The 23,132-nt window shown below is 40.7% G+C and overlaps 1 protein-coding gene across 9 annotated transcripts in view; it reads left to right on the top strand.

The window, feature by feature from the left end:
- tafa5 (TAFA chemokine like family member 5) overlaps nucleotides 1-23,132 on the top strand; it is a 504,871-nt gene that overhangs the window by 117,203 nt on the left and 364,536 nt on the right. Inside the window, exon 1 of one of the 9 annotated variants that reach the window (XM_008111264.3) lies at nucleotides 12,527-13,810. The exons of 7 other annotated variants lie outside the window; for them this stretch is intronic. In XM_008111264.3, the coding sequence (XP_008109471.1) occupies nucleotides 13,720-13,810 (91 nt within the window). In that variant the 5' untranslated portion in view covers nucleotides 12,527-13,719. Of the gene's footprint in view, nucleotides 1-12,526; nucleotides 13,811-23,132 lie in introns of those variants that run through there. One more of the 9 variants, XM_003221338.4, reaches the window with a different exon arrangement.

Below are 23,132 nucleotides of genomic sequence, written 5' to 3' on the forward strand. Positions count from 1 at the left end.
GGTAGAGTGAAAGTATACAGCCCTGCCATACTCCTTTCCCAATCTTGAACTAGTCTGTTGTTCCATGGTCTGTTCTTACTGTGGCTACTTGGTCTTTATTACAGATTTCTCAGGAGACAGACAAGGTGACTTGGTATCCCCATACCACCAAGAACATGCCACAATTTATTATAGTACACATAGTCGAAGGCTTTAGAATAGTCAATAAAGCAGAAATAGATGTTTTTCTGAAACTCCAGCGGATATTGGCAATTTGGTCTCTCGTTCCTCTGCCTTTTCTAAACCCAGCTTGAACATCTGGCAACTCTTGCTCCATGTATTGCTGGAGTCTGCCTTGCAGGATCTTGAGCATTACCTTACTGGCATGGGAAATAAGTGCCACTGTATGGAAGTTTGAGCATTCTTTCATGTTTCCCTTTTTTTGTATGGGGATATAAATTGATTTTTCCAATCTGATGGCCAATCTTGTGTTTTCCATATTTGATGGCATATGGCATGCATCACCTTGACAACATCATCTTTCAAGATTTTAAACAGCTCAGCTGGGATCCTGTCATCTCCTGCTGCCTTGTTATTAGCAATGCTTCTTAAGGCCCATTCAACTTCCTCAGGATGTCTGGTTCTAATTCACTCACCACACCATCAAAGTTGTCCTCTATATTATTATTTTTCCTATACAGATCTTCTGTATATTCTCACCACCTTTTATTGATCTCTTCAGCTTCTGTTAGGTCATTGCCATCTTTGTTTATGATCATGCCCATTTTTGCCTGAAATTTACCTCAGATGTTTCTGATAGTCTGGAAGATGTCTCTTGACCTTCCTATTCTTATTGTCTTCTACACTGCCCTATAAAATTTAGATCATCTGCTTTGAACTGGATTATATGGCAGCATAGACTCATATAATCTAGTTTGATAATCTGGATTATATGGCAGTGTAGAAGGAGCCCTAATCCTTTTTGTGTATAGCAGGGAAATAAATTCTTTCGTAGTTGACTGGCCATGGCTTATGCAATATATGTTTCAGTGTGGTGCAAGAAACCATTTGTTCTCTTCCTCCTATGTTAGCTAAGATGTTGCGGACACAAGGTGGTCATTGTGCCAGATATACAGAATCTGATGCATTGTATCGGTGGTTTGCTTTCTCCACATGTGACAAAATACATCCTCAATAGATATTTTCTAGTTCCCCCTGTGTTACTTTATGATATTCTTGCTCCAGGATTCTTTTATTTCAAAAGTGTTTGCTATAATCTTTGGCTTTATACATCCACATGAAGTCCAAAATCACAAATACGGGGGTTGCACCATATTATTTTTCTGTCCTAGTTTGTAAAGAATGTATCAAGGCTCCTTCTCATGGGAACACACGTCTTCTGCCAACCTCTTTTATCTGTCTACTGTAATCCATTATAGTAAACACATTATTGTAAAAGTGGAATGCTTTTTAGCTCATAGTCCTGCATTCCAGATTTGATTGCATGATTGTAATCATAACAAGATTTTACTGGGGATAATTTGTAAGTGTAATTTTTCTTTCACTCACCCTCCAGGGCAAATTCGCTTTATCATCTGCCTCCCTGCTATGTCTTTTAGTGTGCAAAGGACAAAACTATATCTCAGCGCCTCAACTGTTGCTCATGCATGGCTTCCTCCAGAGACTCTTGTCTTCTGTTATTGAGATTTTTTAGTGGTGTGAGGGGTGATTAATGACTAATGTTTCTGCACTCTTGCAATTATTACTCAACTCTGCTCTATTTAAAGAGATGTCAGCATGTTAGACAGATATATCTAGATCAACAAGCAAGTGATATTGGAAAATATGTACACTGCAAATTTATTCTTCTTGCAAGTACTATAGATCATAGCCTAGATTTATATATGATTATTAATGAGTTAATATTTTGCTGGAGAAATAATGGAACTTTAAATCACATTAATAAGACCGGGTTGGCATACATGCTTCTAATTTAGTGCAAAAAGAGAGACCCATCCTACTGAGATTGTAGCCGAGTTGAAATACAAATAAACTATTAAATGTTAAGATTCTACACAAGGACAGGCAATGTATTGCAACATGAAAGTCCAGATGGTGCACAGTACACCAAGAGGATAAAGGATAACTGACAATATCCCCTGGTGAGGGGGGGAAATTAGCCAGATGAATCATTTCTGATCATAGAACACAGATTTCCTGTCCAAAAGTGATAACAAAAGAATATAAGCTGATACAATTGTTGAAAAGATTCTTGTGCTCATGAACCAGGTTTATCCTAAATGGATTGAGCAGAAGGAAAGCAGTCCATCTACTGCAATGTCCCAATTATTATAGGAATGCATCATCTAGGGCAGATGGTACTGAAAAAGATTCTTCTGTTTTTTTCTGCTGATGTATCCAAATAAGTCCATTTTCACTATTGACAACAAGGGAAAGGCGAATCAGCTTTGAAATCTCTGGACTAGTGTTGCTGATCGACCCAATTTGGCTCTCTTTGGAGGATATTTGGAATAGGTCTGAACCCAACAATTCAAAGCTGGCTTTGACTCACCCCAACAAAGGAATGCTAATTTTGGGCCTGAGGTTTGCTGTTCTCATCAGCACTTGTTTCAACGTACATGTACCAGGGCATATTGGAGCTGGAGTTGTTCACCATTTTTTTCTTTGTGCCATTTTTAAAAAATGGGGGTAGCTTTGTACATAGCTATTGGTGGTCCATTTATTTATTTAAAACTTGACATGCATGTTTTGTCTACAGTAAAGTTGTACTTATCCATTAAGTATCAGGACAGAAAAAGTAAACCCTATTTTATTCTTGTAGTTATTATGGTGCTATGATATATATTATATGTTGCTTTTGTTGCATTGTTTTTGTCTTGTAAGTCACCCCGAGTCACTTCAGGGAGATGGAGTGAGATAAAAATAAAGGTATTATTATTATTATTATTATTATTATTATTATTATTATTATTATTATTATTATTAAAGTAAATTTAAAATAAGTGGCATTATATTTGTTTCTCTGTTGCTGACATACCGGTAACTGAGAAGCCACTATGAACAGTGAATGATAATAGAGGAGGAAAGTGGCTGTGTACTTCATAAGTGAAGCATTACATGTGGCCATCTAAACCCCACTTCATACGGTTATTAAGTCCCAAATGGCCATTGATGAAGTGGCCTATCTAGGCATGTGCTATTCACTACCTTCAAGTCCTTTTTTCTTTAAAAATAGAAACACACATTTTTCATGTTTCCAATAGGTTCTCCTTACAGGTGTAGTTATGACAACAGAGCTCCACTGTTGTTGTGACTTATGTCTCTTCGAAACCTAAACCAGGTTGACTCCAAAGCAATTAAAGGTGCTGCAGATAAGGATGCTAGGAAATGATGGTGTAGCACTCCCCTGGTCACTGGACACCTTCAGATAAGAGGTTGAGGCAGATTACTTAGCTTTATGCCTCTATGTGCCACTGCCTGGTTCAAAAATGGGATTTTGGTGTCATGTTTGATCATTAAGGACTTGAGATCATGAATCTTATCAGTACTGAATAGGGTGCCAGCCTTGGTGTTTGTTTTGTTCTGTTTTATCCATGGGGCTATTGCTGTTGTTCTTCAAAATGTGTGGAACAATGTAATGATTACTTTGAAAAATGTGTTTGAAAATATGTATCTTTGAATATATGTTAATACAATAGACAAGCTCATTGTACATTATAGTTATAGAAGACATATGCATGTCCGTAGAACCATTCTGGAGGACCTCATGCTACCTAGAGAAGTGTTTGCTCTAGTTCTCCGGTGTGATTCTACAGTCAGCCTTTGCCAGTTGTTCTGTGGAAGTTTCACTGGAGACTGACCACAGAACCGTAGTGGAGGCTTAGGAAGTAACCTTCTCTAGCATTGCAAGGGTCTTCACAGTGCGATTCTGTGGTCTTTAAAGCTGGGCTACTGTAAATAGACTTTGTAAAGAGGAACATCTTTGCTAAGTGAGTATGCCTGTATACCTAAATAGAGATAAATCTATTATTACGAACAGTTTGCTTTAAATAACTGTTTCTATACATGTGTAGCATTTTACTCAATGAAATAGGTTATCTATACTTGTTTTGTAAATACTATTATTGATTTTATTTTATTCCATTTTAACTTGCATTGTAAACTATAGTACATTTCACATTAGGATAAAAACAGGATATGAACTTCCAACTTTTAGTGTGGGATGTGTTTGAAATAAATCAAGACATGGAGGGCAGTATATACCACCTTGATCTTTTTGGAGGGATTGTGTAATTTAAGTATAAGAAATAAATAGAGGATAAATGGTGTCCCCCTAAGTGTTGCTCTTGGTGGATGTAAAAACCTACTTTTTTCTCTGCAGTAATTATATGTTTGTCCTCAATATTGCCTTGCAAAAACTGGAATTTAAGAAAGATTGAAATAATTCTGCAGGAGGAAATGGCTCCTTTCCATTGTTCTTCAGACAGTAGTCTGCTAAAATCTTAATCACATACAGATCGCACAAAAAAGAATCTTGGTCCTGGGAAACATTGTATCGCCATGTGCAACTTGTAAAACTTTAGTAGTGACAGCAAGAAGAGTGGGTGAACATCAACGTTCATTTTGAAAACGGAGTCAAGAGTACATTAAAAAACATCCTTGAGTGGCTCTTGGCACTCTGTATTGTGTGTCTGCATTTTGAAAAGAGAACATAATGACCCCCCTCTCCATTTACTCTATCTTTGCTTAGGTTGTGAAATTGATGGAAAAAATGGGTAGGTAAGTCCCATTAATTTCAATGAAGTAAGCCCTATTGATTTCCGTGACACTTACTGCCAGGTAGAGAGCTTGCAGTGTAAGAAATTATGATAAGGAGATGCAACACCAATAGAGACTCTCCGGGGAGTTGCTGGGATGTCAATAGGTAGTTATGAGAAGCATGTGGTTTGCCCAGGGAGGCTAACAACAGCAGGATGGAGAGGCCACAGTGACATTACAGACTGAAAGGTAATGACAAGGGCAGCTGCAAGGGAAAGAAAGAAGCAAGGAAAGTGTTAAATAAGACACTGAGAGAGGGTGAAGCAGAATGTGCTTTGCCTACTTCCTCTTCCTTCTGTGGCATCTTTTTGTTTCCAGACAGGGCTCCTCATCACCCCGTTTAACCCACATTTCTTCTCCTACAGAGCAAACTCCTTGCTATTTCCTCTGGGGGCTTGGGAACTATCTTTGCCTCTCTCTCAAACAGAAGTTGTTTGTTCTTTTTCTTTCAATCGCTGCAAGTTGAGCATCCCTTCCTTGGAATTAAAAAATCTGAAAGACTCCAATATCCAAAAACATTCATGTAGCTATACTTATTAATAATATTGTATACAATTGTGTGTGTGTGTCCATCTCTCTCTCTCTCTCTCTCTCTCTCTCTCTCTCTCTCTCTCTCTCTCTCTCTCTCATGCCCAAATACCACACATTCAAAGAAGCCTATGAGCAGAAGGGAAGCAGCCAGCCACACAACTCCATCAGTGTTTTCTGTGTTACATCTTAGGCTGGATCTACTATATCCTAGGATCTGACTCCAGATGATTTGCTTGGAACTGGATTTATATGAGTCTACACTGCAAAATAATCTGGAAGAATCAGATAATCTGGGATCAGATCCTGGGATATAGGGCAGTGGAAATCCAGCCTTAGTTATCTTATAGATCTGTAATTGATCTATAACAGAAACCCAAGATTTATAGCACTTTATAATTATATGTTCTCTTCATGCGGGAAGTTTTAGAGTGTTTTTACTTATTTAAATGATAAATTTAACATCCTTCAAGAAAGGACTATGTCACCTATTTTAATTGTAATGGTCTATTCTATATTGTATGTTTCTATGCTGTTGTAAACCACCTTAAGCCCATTGGAGAAAGGCAATATAGAAATTTCCCAAATAAATTAATAAAAAAATGGGGTGCACATTCACTAATGAATAAATAAACAAATGCTAGCAAATGTCATGTTTAGACTTGGGTCCCATCATCATCATATGGACATATGAGCAAAAGGTAACAATCCCACATTTCAGAGAAAGGGATGCTTCATCCATAGAGCCACCATTTGATAGGCATTGTGCTGGATGCTTGAAGTGGAGCTTTGAAAGCAATCTGGAGAAAGGGCAGGGAGGCAGACTTGTAGCCAGAAATTTTTTTTTTTGGGAGGGGTTGAAATCCCACCCCGCAGATGACTTTCAGGTCAGTGTCTCCTGATCAACAAGGCCCTGAAATTACCATCATTGTGCAACGATTCTTCACAGGTAATAGGTTCTGAATCATTGCTCTCTCTTTAAGTCAGTTCTTGTCGGCTACAAAGGACAATCGTTTCCACAACTGGCAGAAGTTTATTTCTGTTTTCTTCTGCTTTCTTATTTCCTTTATCATGATGATGGGTTACATCAAGACATTTTCCACTGTGAATTAGCACAAATTTTCAACCAAGCACAAGTTGTCCTGATGGTACTCTGCTTTATGATGTCTATTGAAGACGTCTATAGACAAAAGGATGAGTAACATCACTGACTTTCATATGGATGAAGCTGACAATGATTTTTTTTTGTAATTTCTTGAAGAGCTATATTTTTACCTCTTACAGTTTTAACTCTTTGATTGTAGGTTCCTTGATGCTTGACTCATTTTTTTAGCCAATGACTTTTATTTTGTTTTAATCATATGTATAAATGTATTATGTTTGCCAATTTTATGGTTGGAAGCCACCCTGGGTCCCTCCGAAGAGAAAGGGTGGCTTAAAAACAAACTTTTAGTAATTATTCATTATTATTATTGCCTATTGAAAACTTCTATTGCATTTTTCCATCTCACAAATGGTGTAGCAACCAATGCACCAAACTGCTGATGGCCATCTTTACCCCCAACTTCTCCTCTAAACACCACACCGTACTTACTGAGTGCACCTTGTACATGAAATGAGTAGGCCAACCAGGGAGATCTGTTGAACCATTTGCGTTGAAATCTTAGATGCCTCTTCTTATCCACAGAAATACATATCCTGGCGATGGAGTCTGTGGATTTTGCACAAATTGAGCTTTCACTTGGTCATCAGAAACAGTGTTGTTCATATTAAGTCTAAAGTCTAACAAGACAAGTGTCTTGTCTTGCTCCTGTTACATTGTTTCTTTGCCAGGGCTTGGATTAGATCAGTGGTTCCCAACCTGTGGTATATGGACCATCAGTGGTCCCCAAGAACTAAAATATGGTCTGCAGCCTCACCAATACTACAGTGTTGCAATGAGAGTGACTGGTCTCACGAAACCCTCTTATAGTGCTGAGGCAATGGGGATGTTGGGAGGGGAGAGGCTGACTACCCACAAAAGGTATGACAACAAGCATCCTGACTGCTGCTTCTCCTCCTCCCTCCCTCCCCCTGAGCGAAGCCATTTCATGTGGCACGTGGAAGTGGGGATGCCTTGGTTTTTAGGCCTGATCCTGGGGCTATTTGGAGTGCTGCTTCAGAAAATTACATTGGATAGACCCCATCAGCTATTAAATATGGTTTTCTGTGGGTGAGCAGATGAAGACTACTGGATGGCATATGTTCTGTATCAGAAACTAGAGATGAGGGCTATTCAATGGGATTTTCTGAATCAGCACCCCAAATAACCAAACCAAATCTAAAGTTGATCAAAAACTGACCAAAATGATGCTGGAGAAAATTGAAGGAAAAAGGAGGAGGGGCCAACTAAGGACAAGGTGGATGGATGTTATCTTTGAAATGACTGGCTTGACCTTGAAGGAGTTGGGGGTGGTGATGGCCGACAGAGAGCTCTGACATGGGCTGTCCATGAAGTCATGAAGACTCAGAAGCGACTGCATGAATAAACAACAAAAAGCCCTTTTGGTACTAATGTTGGAGAGTAGTCCCTGGTCAAAGTGGTCCCTGGTCAAAAAAAGGTTGGAAACCACTGGATTAGATTAACTAGTGGCAGAAACCTCAGTTTCCACCTGCAATCCAGGTCAAATCCCCCATCCTCCAGCCCCATGACTTAGGCGTTGCCTGCCAGCTGCGAGTAGGCCAACTTGATGGCTTCCACTATGTCAGCTATTTCTGCTATTGCAATGTAAATTGGTAGAAAGATAGGTAATGATACTGTGAATAAACTAAATGTGATTGAGATAGGGACTCTAATTTTTGCTTCTCATAGACTTGGCATGGGAATTTGGTTAACCAGTTAAAATTCATGAGTAAACCAGGTTTTTGTTTTACCTGAAAAGTTTTAGGGTGTGTTGTTAAAGGCTTTCATGGTCGGAATCACTGGGTCACTGTGAGTTTTCTGGGCTGTATGGCCATGTTCCAGAAACATTCTCTCCTGATGCTTCACCCACATCTATGGCAGGCATCCTCGGAGTTTGGGAGGTCTGTTGGAAACTAGGCCAGTGGGGTTTACATGTCTGTGGAAGGTCCGGTGTGAGAAAGAACTCTTGTCTGCCTGAGGAAAGTGTGTATGTTGCAATTAATCCCCTTGATTAGCATTGAATAGCCTTGCAGCTTCAAAGCCTGGCTGCTTCCTGCCTGAGGGAATCCTTTCTTGGGAGGTGTTGTTGTTTATTCATTCAGTTGCTTCTGACTCTTTGTGACCTCATGGACCAGCCCATGTCTGAGCTCCCTCTCGGCCGTCACCACCCCCAGCTCCAGGTTATGAATATATTCCTAATAAGTACCTATTGATCTACTCACATTTGCATGTTTTTGAACTGCTAGGTTACTTCTGACCAGTTGTACCTGTTGGTTAACTCCTCAACATAGCCACAGAGTTCACCCCACTTTGAGGTTCTCCCCATGATCTTATAACACCTTAATTTCCTTCATGTTTACAATTTTCACTCAGTGCACTTTGCCCAGTCCATTGTATGATTTTATTGCTGTGTTTTATCATGAGTTTTATAATGACTGTGATTTTATTTTATGCCTTTTAATTTTATTAGTGTGTTTTTGTATTTGATACTACTGTATGCTTGTTTTATATCTGTGAGCCGCCCCAAGTCCCTCTGGGGAGATGGTGGCGGGGTATAAAAATAAAATTATTATTATATTATTATTAGGTTGACAGAAGCTGGGGCTAACAGCGGGCACTCGCTCCGCTTCCTGGATTCAAACCTGCAACCTTTCAGTCTGCAATTTCAGCAGCTCAGTGCTTTTAACACACTGTGCCACTAGAGTGTCAAAATCCAAAACACTCCTGGGGAAATGTTTACCTTTACCTTGGACTGGTTGGATCTTCTTGCAGTCCAAGGCACTCTCAGAATTTTCCTCCAACACCACAGTTCAAAAGTGTCTACCTTCCTTCGCTCAGCCTTCCTTATGGTCCAACTCTCGCATCCATAGGTTATTAAGTGGAACCCCATTGCTTTAACTATGTGAAACTTTGTTGCCAGTGTCATGTCTCTACTGTTCACTATTTTATCGAGGGAGGTGTTAGCTGGCCCTGATTGTTTCCTGGCATCCCCTTGTTTTCAGAGTGTCTTACTGTCTTGATTTTGTAGTGTTTTTTTTTAATACAGTATTTGAAACACAACAAGATGAGTCCACAGCAGACACTCTGCTGGCTGTTGTATTGAATCACACGTCGGACACTTCCCAAGTGTCTAGGACTGTGTGATATATCGGCAAATAATGTGCGCAGATCTCAGTAAGGTGGCCTTCTGCAGCTGGCAGGTGGTAATTTTGTCAGCGCCGATTGTGTTTAAGTGCAGGCCAAGGTCTTTAGGCACTGCACCCAGTGTGCCAATCATCACTGGGACCACCTTGACTGGCTTGTCCCAGAGTCTTTGTAACTCGATCTTTAAATCCTCATACCGTGTGAGCTTTTCCAGTTGTTTCTCCTCAATCCTGCTGTCATTGGGATTGCTACATTGACAATCCATACTTTGTTTTTTAACATGATCATGAGGTCAGGAGTATTGTGTACTGTATTGTATTATTATTATTATTATTGACACAACGACATTGCATGACACAAAAAACAAGATAGATATGCTGGATTTCATATCACAAAATCAGAAGTTGAACACTTCCCAAGTGTTTAGGACTGTGTGATGTATTTTCGGATGATGAGCGCATTTCCCAGTAAGGTGGCCTTTTGCAGTTGGCAGATTGTAATTTTGTCAATGTCTATTTTTCCAAATGCCGGCTGAGATCTTTTGGCACGGCACCCAATGTGCGGATCACCACCGGGACCACCTGTACTGGTTTCTGCCAGAGTCTTTGAAGTTCAATCATGAGGTCCTGATAGCGGCTGAGTTTTTACTGTTGTTTTTCGTCAATGTGACTGTCACCTGGTATGGCGACATCAATGGTCCAAACCTTTTTCTTTTCCACAACTGTGAGGTCTGGTGTGTTGTGTTCCAGAACTTTGTCAGTCTGGATTCTTTGTGTGTTCATTTTCCATTACCTTTGCAGGTTTGTGATCCCACCAGTTCTTTACTGTTGGGAAGTGGTACTTGAGACATAAGTTCCAATGAATCATTTGGGCTACATAGTTGTGCCTCTGTCTGTAGTCAGTCTGTGCGATTTTCTTACAGCAGCTGAGGATATGATCAATGGTTTCGTCAGCTTCCTTGCACAGTCTGCATTTTGGGTTATCAGCTAATTTTTCGATCTTGGCCCTAATTGCATTTGTTCTGATGGCTTGCTCCTGGGCTGCAAGGATCAGGCCTTCTGTCTCCTTCTTCAGGGTCCCATTTGGCAATCCCCTACATTATCCAATTTCCGTAAGGAACTGAAGACCTGGTGGTGTTGGCAGGTTTTTCAGTAATTACATTGGAATACCGCCGTTTTCTGGGCCTGAATATATTGCACAAGATTTCTCTAACTTAAAATGATACATTTTAATATATTGGGTTTATGGTTCCTGTCCCCTTGATCAGGTCATGTGTTATTTATTTCTATAATTGTATTTTTACTTTGCTAAATAATGTGTTATTATGTTTGCTATGTAATGTTTGTGTTGTTTTTATGATTGGAAACTGCCCTGAGTCCCATCCGGGAGATAGGGCGGTATATAAATAAAGTGTTATTATTATTATTATTATTATTATTAGTGAGCCATAGCCAGGTCTTCTCCTTGTCAGCTTTTCCTTCAATTTTGTCAAGGAACTTTCCATGCAATGTTTTGTTGTGCCAGCTGTCAGCTCTAGTTTGTAGTGCGGTTTTCTTGTACTGGTTTTTTTGTCTGCTGTGCTTTTAGGAGTTTCTGATTATATTATTATTATCATCATCATCGAGGGAGGTGTTGTTTTTATGATTGGAAACCGCCCTGAGTCCCATCCGGGAGATAGGGCGGTATATAAATAAAGTGTTATTATTATTATTATTATTATTATTAGTGAGCCATAGCCAGGTCTTCTCCTTGTCAGCTTTTCCTTCAATTTTGTCAAGGAACTTTCCATGCAATGTTTTGTTGTGCCAGCTGTCAGCTCTAGTTTGTAGTGCGGTTTTCTTGTACTGTTTTTTTTTCGTCTGCTGTGCTTTGAGGAGTTTCTGATTATATTATTACAGTAGAGTCTCACTTATCCAAGCCTCGCTTATCCAAGTTTCTGGATTATCCAAGCCATTTTTGTAGTCAATGTTTTCAATATATCGTGATATTTTGGTGCTAAATTCGTAAATACAGTAATTACAACATAGCATTACTGCGTATTGAACTGCTTTTTCTGTCAGATTTGTTGTAAAACATGATGCTTTGGTGCTTATAACCTAATTTGATGTCTAATAGGCTTTTCCTTAATCCCGCCTTATTATCCAAGATATTCGCTTATCCAAGCTTCTGCCGGCCCGTTTAGCTTGGCTAAGTGAGACTCGGAGCCCCCAGATGGCGTAGTGGACTAAGTGACTTGAAGGTTGGGTTGCTGACCTGAAAGCTGCCAGGTTCGAATCCCACCTGGGGAGAGTGTGGATGAGCTCCCTCTATCAGCTCCAGCTCCATGCGGGGACATGAGAGAAGCCTCCCACAAGGATGGTAAAAACATCAAAACATCCGGGCGTCCCCTGGGCAACGTCCTTGCAGACGGCCAATTCTCTCACTCCAGAAGCAACTCCAGTTGCTCCTGACACGAAAAAAAAAAAGTGAGACTCTACTGTATTATCATCATCATCATCATCATTGAGGGAGGTGCTAGCTGGCCCTGATTGTTTCAAGCTTGGAATCCCCCTGTTTTCAGAGTGTCCTTCTTTATTTACTGTCCTGATTGTAGAGTTTTTTTAAAAAATGCCGGTAGCCAGATTTGATTCATTTTCACGCTTTCCTCCTTTCTGTTGAAATTGTTGGACCCATAACCCCTCCCCTCCCCGCCTTGGCTCCCTCCGTAGAAGCACATTGACATTCCAGAGGCATTGAAGGGGAGCTTGGAAAGCAACCTGGAGAAAAAGGCGGGTCCTTTTGCCCTCTGCTGGGTCCCGAAGGGTTTCTTTCAGTGGCTCGCCCAATTCCTCTCAGCTTTCCTTGCCAGCTGGGCTCCTCCATCGGCTGGGGAAAGGGGGGGGGGGAAGGAAAGCTTTCGGTCCTCCTCTTCTTCCTCCTCCTCCTGCTGCTGCTTCCGTCCATCGCGCAGGCTCGCCTCTCGGGCATGCTCTTTGGCGCCCAGGCAGCCCCACTCGGCTGGGCAGCGGGGAAAGTTGCTCCTCGAGGGCAGGCGCGAAGAGAGAAAGCCACCAAGGGAAGGAAGGAAGGAAGGAAGGAAAGAAGGAGGGGAGGGCTCCCGAAAGCCGCGTCCCTTCCCTCCCCCTGCGTTGCGCCTCTCCCTCCTCCTCCTCCTCCTTCCCTCCCTTTCCCCCGTCGGATCCAGCCAGTGCCTCGCTTTCTGCGGTGAGGGAAAGGACAGCCATGGAGGAGGCAGAAGCATCGTCAACCTGTGGGCTGCAGTCGCTCTCCTGACTGAGGAGAGGAGGCAAAGGAGACCCCAGCCTCCTCGCTCCGCCTAAAAAGCGGGGAGAGAAGAGAGTCAAGGGAGGGAATAAGAGAGAGAGAGAGAAAGACAGAGATGCCGATGCCCCGGCGCCGCAGCCAGCTGGCACCTGCCTGGTCCTGGGATGAAAGGATTAATTGAATTGCCTTGAACGGAGGGAGGCGACGAGGAGAAGGCGCGCTCGCCGTCGAAAGGAGCTGATTTCCCTCCTTTTCCCCGAAGCCAAAGGGGCAAAACAAGGAGCCGCGATGGAGTGCCTCCTCCCGCATTGCCTTCCCTGCTGAACCGGAGGAGGGGAAAAAAAGCAGCCCCCTCCTTCCCTCCTCGGATTGCGCCATTCCGCTCCCCCAATTTCACCTCCCTGTCTTCGTCTCCCAAACCCCAGTCTCCCTCAACTCCTGAGGCGAACAGAAAGCTGATTCATGGAGCCCCGAGCCGGCTTCCTCTTCCCCTTCCTCCTCCTTTTGAAGAGCAGGATGCTGCCGCTGGAGACTTCTTCTTCGCCCTGACCTCCTCCTCCTCTTCCTCCTCCTCCCCCTCCCCCCACCCACCCGACGCAAGGGGGAGGGGACCATAAAAAGCCCGCTCCTGCTCCTGGCCCTTTCGGTGCCCCCTGCTTCCCTCCCTGCCTCCCTTTTGCCTCTCTTGTTATTTTGGAAACTGTGGCTACTACTGGCTGGCTCTCCGACCCGGGAAACCTTCATGCCTCGCCGTGGAGACCCATTGTGTGACTTTCTGGCTATTTGCTGAGTTTCTCCCCGAGATGCAGCTCTTGAAAGCTTTATGGGCACTAGCAGGAGCAGCGATCTGCTGTTTTCTTATCTTTGTCATCCACTCCCAATTCCTTAAAGAAGGTAATTATTCTCTCTGCATGCCTGCATGATATACACTGTTTCTCCCCTTCCTTCCTTCTCTTCTTCTCTTTTTGGCATCCTAATTCTATTCTTTCTGCATCTCTTTCTCGCTCCACAGCCTCACCAAAACAGGACTGCTTATTTTATTATTATTATTTCATTTGCTGCCTAAAGTGACAAAAAGAGGGCTTCTGTTTCTCCCCATTGCAGTAAGGTAGATCTGTGATATTGGGGGCCCTTCCACATAGAATATCAAGGCAGGAAATCCCACATTATCTGCTTTGAACTGGGGTATATGGCAGTGTGGACTCAGATACCCCATGGCCCTTCTATACAGCCATATAACCCTGAATATCAAGGCAGGAAGTCCCACATTATCTGCTTTGAACTGGGGTATATGGCAGTGTGGACTCAGATACTCCACGGCCCTTCTACACAGCCATACATCCCAGAGTATCAAGGTAGGAAACCTCACATTATTTGCTTTGAACTGGGGTATATGGCAGTGTGGACTCAGATATCCCACGGCCCTTCCACACAGCCATATAACCCAGAATATCAAGGCAGGAAATCCCACGCTATCTGCTTTGAACTGGGGTATATGGCAGTGTGGGCTCAGATACCCCACGGCCCATCCACACAACCATATAACCCAGAAGATCAAGGCAGAAAACCCCACATTGTCTGCTTTGAACTGGGATATATGGCAGTGTGGACTCAAGATACCCCACGGCCCTTCTACACAGCTATATAACCCAGAAGATCAAGGCAGAAAACCCCACATTGTCTGCTTTGAACTGGGATAAATGGCAGTGTGGACTGAGATATCCCAGGGCCCTTCCACACAGCTGTATAACCCAGAATATCAAGGCAGGAAATCCTACATTATCTACTTTGAACTGGGATATATGGCAGTGTGGACTCAAGATACCCCAGAGCCCTTCTACACAGCCATATAACCCAGAATATCAAGGCAGGAAATCCTACATTATCTGCTTTGAACTGGGATATATGGCAGTGTGGACTCAGATACCCTAGGGCCCTTCCACACAGCTGTATAACCCAGAATATCAAGGCAGAATAACCCACAATATCTGCTTTGAACTGGGTTGTCTGAATCAACATGCCATATATCCCAGCTCAAAGTAGATAATGTGGGATTTTATTCAGCTGTGTGGAAGGGGCCCCAGTTTCAAAGCAGATATTGTGGGGTTTTCTGCCTTGATATTCTGGCTTGTGGGTTGCTGTGAGGTTTTTGGGCTGTATGACCATGTTCCAGAAGCATTCTTTCCTGATGTTTCGCTTCCATCTATGGCAAGCACTCTCAGATTTTGTGAGGTCTGTTGCAAATTGGGGTTATATATATCTGTGGGATGTCCAGGACGGGAGAAAGAATGCTTGTCTGTTTTAGGAAGGTGTGAATGTTGCATTTGGCCACCTTGATGAGCATTAGATAGCCTTTCAGCTTCAAGGTCTGGTTTCTTCCTACCTGGGGGAATCCTTTGTTGGGAGGTGTTAGCTGGCCCTTTATCACATTTCCAGACCCTGCTGTTATGTAGGAACCATGCCCAAGTGCCAGGCACAGTGCAGAGCATTAGTACACCATAAAAATATGTCAGATTTTATCTTCAGTTTTAATAATTGGACTCATTGGCCATCCTCTGGGTTTCTTTGCATTGCTCCCCCCCATCAAAAGCATGTTCCATACATTTTCAATAGATGGCACTAAAGTTCTATGATCAGGGCAAGGAAGTGCTGAGCTGGGGTAGAAAATGCTCCTTCCTCATTCTTTCAATTCCCAAATTGGAAGAGGCCTTTCGGTCTAATTTTTGGATTTCTTCACAAAATGTTCAATTAGATATAGGTTGCGTATCCTCTGCTGCCCTGACAAATGAAGAACACAAGGAACTGTTATTTTCTGTGCTTTGGGAAGAGAAGAACTTGCTCTATGTTTGAATATAAGCTTATCCTTATTTGTATTTTTTGTAATTGAATCTTTTTTTTTTCTCCCTCCATCTTACTGAGGCAACAGCCTTTGGTTTTTATGGAATGAGGATTCCAATTAGCCACATCCTTCCCAAGCTGCTGTCCTTCCTGAAAGTTTAGTTTACTGTTGATAGAAATATATACATATATTTGTGCAGGAATAGAATATGACGAAGCTGTTCTTCAAGAACAAGAAAGTAGCAGAGGTTTGAAAAGTGAGCCCCCCCATTTACAACCAGTACTGTTAAATAATATGGGTTCATATCTTTCCACATAAATCTTTATGAATAGCAGAACTAACATAAGAGGATACACCGCTTTGAATCCCACCCATGGGAAAAAGTAGTGCAGAAATGAATAAATAATAATAATAATAATATAACACCAATAAATGCAGAACTTTTAGTGCACCTTGGGCAAAGTATATCTGACCAATTGGCTACTGCAATGTCTTTGGTTGTGTAATTTCATACATGCCAGGAATTACCTTTTAAAAAATATTGCATTTTTGAAAAATAAGACATAGGAAGAAGATGCATTTTTTAAATTGAAATAGCCATGCAGATTGAATATTTTAATGCCCTCTCCTTTAGGGAAAACACATTTGTGGTTACTGTCTCTGAAGAACTGAATTTTTTTGAGATACATTGTAATAACAATAAAATTCCTTGGCTTTTTATATCAAAGGCTCCTCTTTTAGCCAGGCATATTAACAGAGAAGGAAAAGATCCAAATGTATTCCAGTGTTTATACTTGCATACTTTTTTAAAAGTCCCTTTTAGTAGTACTTTTGAAATTCCCTAATGAGTCAAAGAGACATCCTATTACAAAATACTGCAGGGTGAAACAATTTACAAGGTGACAGATTCAATCAAAACAGTTTCTATGTTTGAGAACTAAAGAGTAATATGTACCTTAACAAATACCATTTATATGTTAGGTTGTGTGTGTGTGTGTGTGTGTGATTATTCTTGCTGTACATTTGTAATGCAAGTGTATTCTAAGCTTCAGAGATATCTTAGCAACCTGGGGTTTAATCTATGTTTTGATAATATTAACATTTTGACTTTTTTTTAGAGGCCATCATTCACAGTCAGAGTAGTGCTGTTTCCTACAGTAACACTACATAATTAAATAAGTTTGGAAATAATTCAATCGTTATTCAGCTTTATGTTTTGTAACACATTTTATTATCTGCTGGGCTGGATCTGTTTCCTTTTTAATGTTTGAGCCCAGTGATGTTCATGTTTCATTTCAGAGCATTCTTTTATAAAGCATATTTATGTTTCATCCAGATTTGCATAGTGGGAATGACATTGTACTTTTCCTTTTGTCCTATACAAAATTGAAGGAATCTCTTCCAAGTTTTGGACAAGCAGTGGGAGGAATCAGGCACCCAATATCTGTAGTTTTTGATAGAATGAACTTAAATCAGTGGCATAAATGTGGCAAATGACTTGCTTCTTTTAAGTTTTGAGGCCTGGTACACTGATAGGATTACTATGGCTCTATTTCTTCCCATTGGAGCAACACATTTCAGTGTGTAGTCGAAGGTGGGATAGATTGATTTCACTCTTGGGCTACATTGTGTAAGCAATAATTTACTGTGCTGAATTAAAACCTAGGTACCTTCTTTTTATCATCTCTTCTGATGCAGATCAATTAAATGATCTCCATAATATCAACCCAGTAATTTACAATTTGTCTGACTTGATCGGGCTTAATTGCCAGAATGGTATATAAGACATGTTTATCAGTTTAAGCAGCACCTGCTTCTTCACTCTTTAAGCAAGGACTTCCCAAGAACATGACTTCAGAAGACTATCTGTTACAAAGCATGCCTCAGCCTCAGCTGTATCTGCGATTTAAGGCCTTGTACTTTGATCCAGATTATATCACACGTGTATGTAGCTGCAGCATAAAAATATTTGTAGGAGAGATCAGAACTTAGGTATGGTTAGAAAATGCAATTAGTAGGACTTGCATTAGAGATAACTTACTCTTCCCATGGATTTCAGCATGATTATTCTAAACAAGACTAAGTACATTTGGACCATACTTAGCATGTGAAATGCTTATGTTTTTGTTACCCCAGACAACAGCTTAGGGCAGGACTTAATTATGGCAAATTTCTAGTAAAGGCATTGGCTGCTTTCTGAAAAGTTTTCTTGGAAAACATGAAGACATGTTGAAGCTTACCTTTGCATTTGGAAACTGCCCATGCAAAATGGTCCAGTTAGAGTTAACTATGTTATTTTTGAGACTATTTTTGACAGAAGGTCAGAATCAGTTCACAGTAATGGTAATACTGCATTACACTACAAGTCGTAAATGGTAAGGAAACAGGCAATGCTTGTTCTGAGATGAGTGGGAAAGAGCTGCTTAACTGGCTGCTTCTTTGAATAGTTTTTTTAGCCCAAGAAGTGAAGAATGGCTGACACAGAGTGCATTTTTCCACACTTCGGCTTTTGTGTGGAAATACAGGTTGTCCTGTGGCTAATCCATTCCCTTATGTCCAATCTGTCTTTCAGTGTTTCAAAAAGATGAATAGAGCTGTGAACCAAGAAAAGGCTATTGTGATATATAATTGCAGTTCCATGCCTGTCTGATCTTCATACAAAGCAGTTTAACATATTCGAGTTGGTTCCTGTCAGTTTGAAGAGGTGTTGAAAATTAAAACATTTAGAAATTGCTGTTATAGAAGATTAAATGTAGACATGGTATATTGATTTGCTGCTCTTCAATTCAAAATGGGCTTATCCCTTATTTTGCCGTTACCTTCAACAGAAAGCAGAGCTGTGTAAATATATTATAAGGGGCCTGAAGGGTATTTCGTCTGATAAAATAGCCCTTAATATCAGCTCCCATTGCAGCCATTCAGAACTGTGATTCCAAAGATGATGAAAGAGCAGAAGATACATCTTGAATAGATGGCTGTGTAAAGATGTTAAGGTAGCTTAATTTGAGATACAGCTATATGGCAATGTACAATGCACAGCACATAAGCACTCGTTTCTTTTCCTTGGCAGATGTTGTGTCATTTTGGATGCCTGCATTTTAATTAGGCTGTTCCATTTGTTTTGCACTCTTTGCTATTCTTTCACAAAAAAGGTGAAAGAGAAGTTTGTTTTTATGCTGGATTAGAAGGATGCCTTGGGTTAGAAGGATGCATCCCATTGTGTAAAAAGTAAATAATAAAAAGGAAACACTTACTGTGTTAAATATAGCATACCCAAATACATAGGAAACTAAAAATTAAAGCTATCTCTCTCACAACTTGCATTTGAAAGAAACATAATGTATATTCTGTCTTATTTTCTCTATGGTTGTATGCTTAGTCATATCAACTATGCAGCCCAGTTCTGCCCTGTCAAAAACATTTCTGGACAGCTTTGCCCTCCTCTTTAATACTTTTGTTTTTCCTTGTGAATTAGCTCCAGATGTTGGTATACTTTGTGAAGCACACTCATTGAAACCCCTGGGACTGGCATTAGTCACAACTAATTTAAGTCCGGTTGATTTCTACTCTAAGCATGATTAAACCTGGATCCAACCTACATGTGCCTTGATCCGCTGTGGCTAATACTCTAAAGTACAGTCAGTTTACAAGTATATCTTAATCTTAGTTTTTATAGCTAAGAATAGCATGGAATGTACAAAAATCTTCTTGAAAATCTCACAAAAATGGCTCAGTCCGAACTCCTGCAATATTTGCATTTCATGAAATAAAGCTGATTTAAATCAGGATGCCAGGATTTGAGGGAAATATTATACAACCAGCAGCTATAAGGTTTACTTCTGTTTTATGACTGGGTACCATGTGGTAAATGACACTATAATTTCCGTTGGATCAGTAGGACCTTCTCTCCAGCAAATGTCTGTCTTTATGAATGATCTCCGAAGGCTACAAGGGTTTTTAATCACAAGTGTAATCACTGATAAAACGGAAATAAATTTCATAATTTCACTAAAGTAGGCTAATGACTAGAGATTAACATCTGTCTATTCCCATGACATAACCAGAAAATTTATTTTAGAGTTAGCATATTTGTGTAACGTCTTTAAAATTCTGCTTCTGTATTATATCATATGAGTCATTGGAACACCCAAACTGATACAAAGGATCTCCCTTTGTATTTGATTTTAGTAAAGGACTTTTATATTATTTTGTTCCCATAGTATATAGAGCACAATATGTGCAAGGTCACTTGTACAGCATAGATATAGTTAAAATGACTTTCTCCCTTGGATAGTTGGGAAGCCGTTTACCTGACAAGCCAGAAACAGGTTGTTTTTGATGCAATATTGCCAATGCCTTACTTCTGATAGCAGCATAAATGGTCTAAACTTTAGACTCTAAACAGGCCAGCACAACCTGGGCTCTATAGGTGTTTGGGACTCCAACTCCCAGAAGTCCTGGCTAGTTTGTGTAATGGTCAAGAATTCTGGGAGCTGAAGTTCAAAACATCTGGAAGGCCACAGTTTGTGCAGGCCTGCACTAAGGCAAAGATGGGTAAGATCCCATGATCTGGGATATCTGATTTTGGAAATCTTTGTGGGCTCCTACCCATAGAAATGAAAGTTGCTGGAACCCCGGATGCTACCAAAACAACCTTGATGATTGCATGTGGTCTATAGATGTTGTCATCTGACTCCTGATGTAAAGAATTGGTTCCACAGCTATTCTAATATGTTTTAGTTGGCCTTTTCTGTGTTTAATGTCTCAGAAGGAAACTGAATTTAGATAGCTTTTGCTTTAGGATCTAGAAAGCAAAAGATTGTACTGTATAGCTATGATGAACAAGTGGTCTTGGGTACATTCTTTGTATGTATGCTTTACTGTTAATTAGGAGCCCTCGGTGGTGCAGTGGATTAAACCCTTGTGTCGGCAGGACTGATGACTTGAAGGTTGGGTTGCTGACGTGAAGGTTGCAGGTTCAAATCCAACCTGGGGAGAGCGTGAATGAGCTCCTTCTGTCAGCTCCAGCTCCATGCGGGGACATGAGAGAAGCCTCCCATAAGGATGTTAAAAACACCAAAACATCTGGGCGTTCCTTGGCAACATCCTTGCAGACAGCCAATTCTCTCACACCAGAAGCAACTTGCAGTTTCTCAAGTTGCTCCTGACACAAAAAAACCTGTTAATTATCCAGAAATATAGAATGTATATACATATAAAATATATCATCATCATCTATATTCCACTTATTCTTTTTGCTCCAAGCTCAAACACTGTTCTCTTTCCATCCATTCTTGACTCAGAGCAAGTCAGTAAGGTAGATTCTGCCAATAGATAGGTCCAAACATTGAGCTTCATGGCTGAGTTTAAATTCAAGCCAGTGTCTCTAGACTGATATTTTTACTAATACAACGTAGAATATGATTTAATTCCCAGGCCAATGCTACTTATACTGGCAGTTCATGGATCAGTGCCAGTCTGCAGCCAGAAACACAGCTTCAGACAATTATTTGTCTTTGTTGTTAACTTTTCGTGATATATCTGAATAGTTGTACTCTTTCTTTTAAAAGCCAGTTAGAATCCTAGCACTGCAGGGATGCTGATGTTTGCCAAATTTCTATCAGCTGTGATGGGAGTGAGGAGGCATAATGTTGGCACTGATGGCTGGCCTTTATTAATAAGTTTTCATGCATATTTTTGTATTTTTATAAAATAATATATTTGTACAATTGATCTTTGGTTTGGTTTGTGACAACAATAAAGCACTTTACAACACTGAGGAATAGAAATGATGGAGTTAAGGAATATGATAAACATGCCAGTAACCTACAAAGTAACAAAGTAACAATTGCATGAGTCTTTTGTAGCAGAAGTATTTAGTTCTAGCTGTTTCAAGGCTTAGCCTGTCCATGTGAAGAAGGCTGCTGTGGTTTTATTTGATAGATTGGGTTGTGGAACTTCCATACTGGGATAAATAATGAGGTGTTTTCATAGACGGGTACATATGTCCTATTTCTGGTATTCAGTGCATTTAAGAGCAGTCCAATTATTCTACCTCTTATTTCAGAAATTCAGGACATGTTGCCTTTTGAAAGGACTGTCAATTGTCCTTTTGCGATTACCTGGTTTGAATGGCCTTTTGGAACAAGCCATTCTGTGCAATATTAAATAGGACAGATGGCCACATGACTCTATGGAAGAAGGAAAAATCCTTTAAAATATTTCTAATTACTCTCATTGCATTTTGTATAGCTATTGTCTTGGATGTATGTGAAAAAACTATGATTATATACCTTTGTCCTTCACTTCTGTGGTCTTAAAAGAGATGGTGGTATAGGAGTTGTGTCATGGTGCAAACTGTGTGACTGTGTGTATCTGCTCTAAGAGAGGAGATGTCATTTTTTCAAAAATTTTTGTATTGTGTCATATGAACTTCCTTTATCGGAGCCTCCGGTGGCCTAGGGGATAAAAGCCTCGTGACTTGAAGGTTGGGTTGCTGACCTGAAAACTGCCAGGTTCGAATCCCACCCGGGGAGAGTGCAGATGAGCTCCCTCTATGCAGGGCAGCTCCAGCTCCATGCGGGGACATGAGAGAAGCCTCCCACAAGGATGGTAAAAACATCAAAACATCCGGGCGTCCCCTGGGCAACGTCCTTGCAGACGGCCAATTCTCTCACTCCAGAAGCAACTCCGGTTGCTCCTGACACGAAAAAAAAACTTCCTGAATTGTCTAGAGAAAATCAGTGTAGCTATGATGTGATATTGTTCCACACTATCATCTGATTATTAGTGCCCCCCCCCCCCCTCCACACATATACTCTGCATATCTTGATGTTCGGCTATACAAATTTCTGAGTCTTGGTGATGTTTGTAGCTTTTTTGTTCAAATATTTTGTGACCAGGTAGATGAGTAGAAAAAACTTCCTTTTGTGAGTACCTGCAAATACTCCCTGTCTGCTCTTGCTTGGCAATTTGGAGTGTTAAATTACTGCATCTACTCCATAGCTAAAAAGACTGATAAGAAGGCTACAGAATACTCAAAAGTACTGCTCTACCATGTCTTTCTGCCTCCTTGTGTGTATTTAGTATAGACAGATATTTCTTTTATTCTCTATTTTCTGTTTGCGTTCTTGCCATTCACATTTCCTAGATGTCTGTAATGGGGAGCTTTTGAAGATTTTTGAAGAGTAGTGGAGAATGTGCTAGCATAAAACAAGTGTTTTTTGCTACTCATAATCCAGTGAGACAACATTTTCACAGAAGGTGTGTGTGCTTTTCTTTTCTTGTCTTGTCATATACTTAGGGGATCAATTTTTTAACCAAACAGTATGCTTTTTCTAAATCTTCTCAGAAAGCATCTCAACATTCTTTCAGGCA

This window comes from Anolis carolinensis, chromosome 5, assembly GCF_035594765.1.
Source record: "Anolis carolinensis isolate JA03-04 chromosome 5, rAnoCar3.1.pri, whole genome shotgun sequence".
NCBI lineage: Eukaryota > Metazoa > Chordata > Lepidosauria > Squamata > Dactyloidae > Anolis > Anolis carolinensis.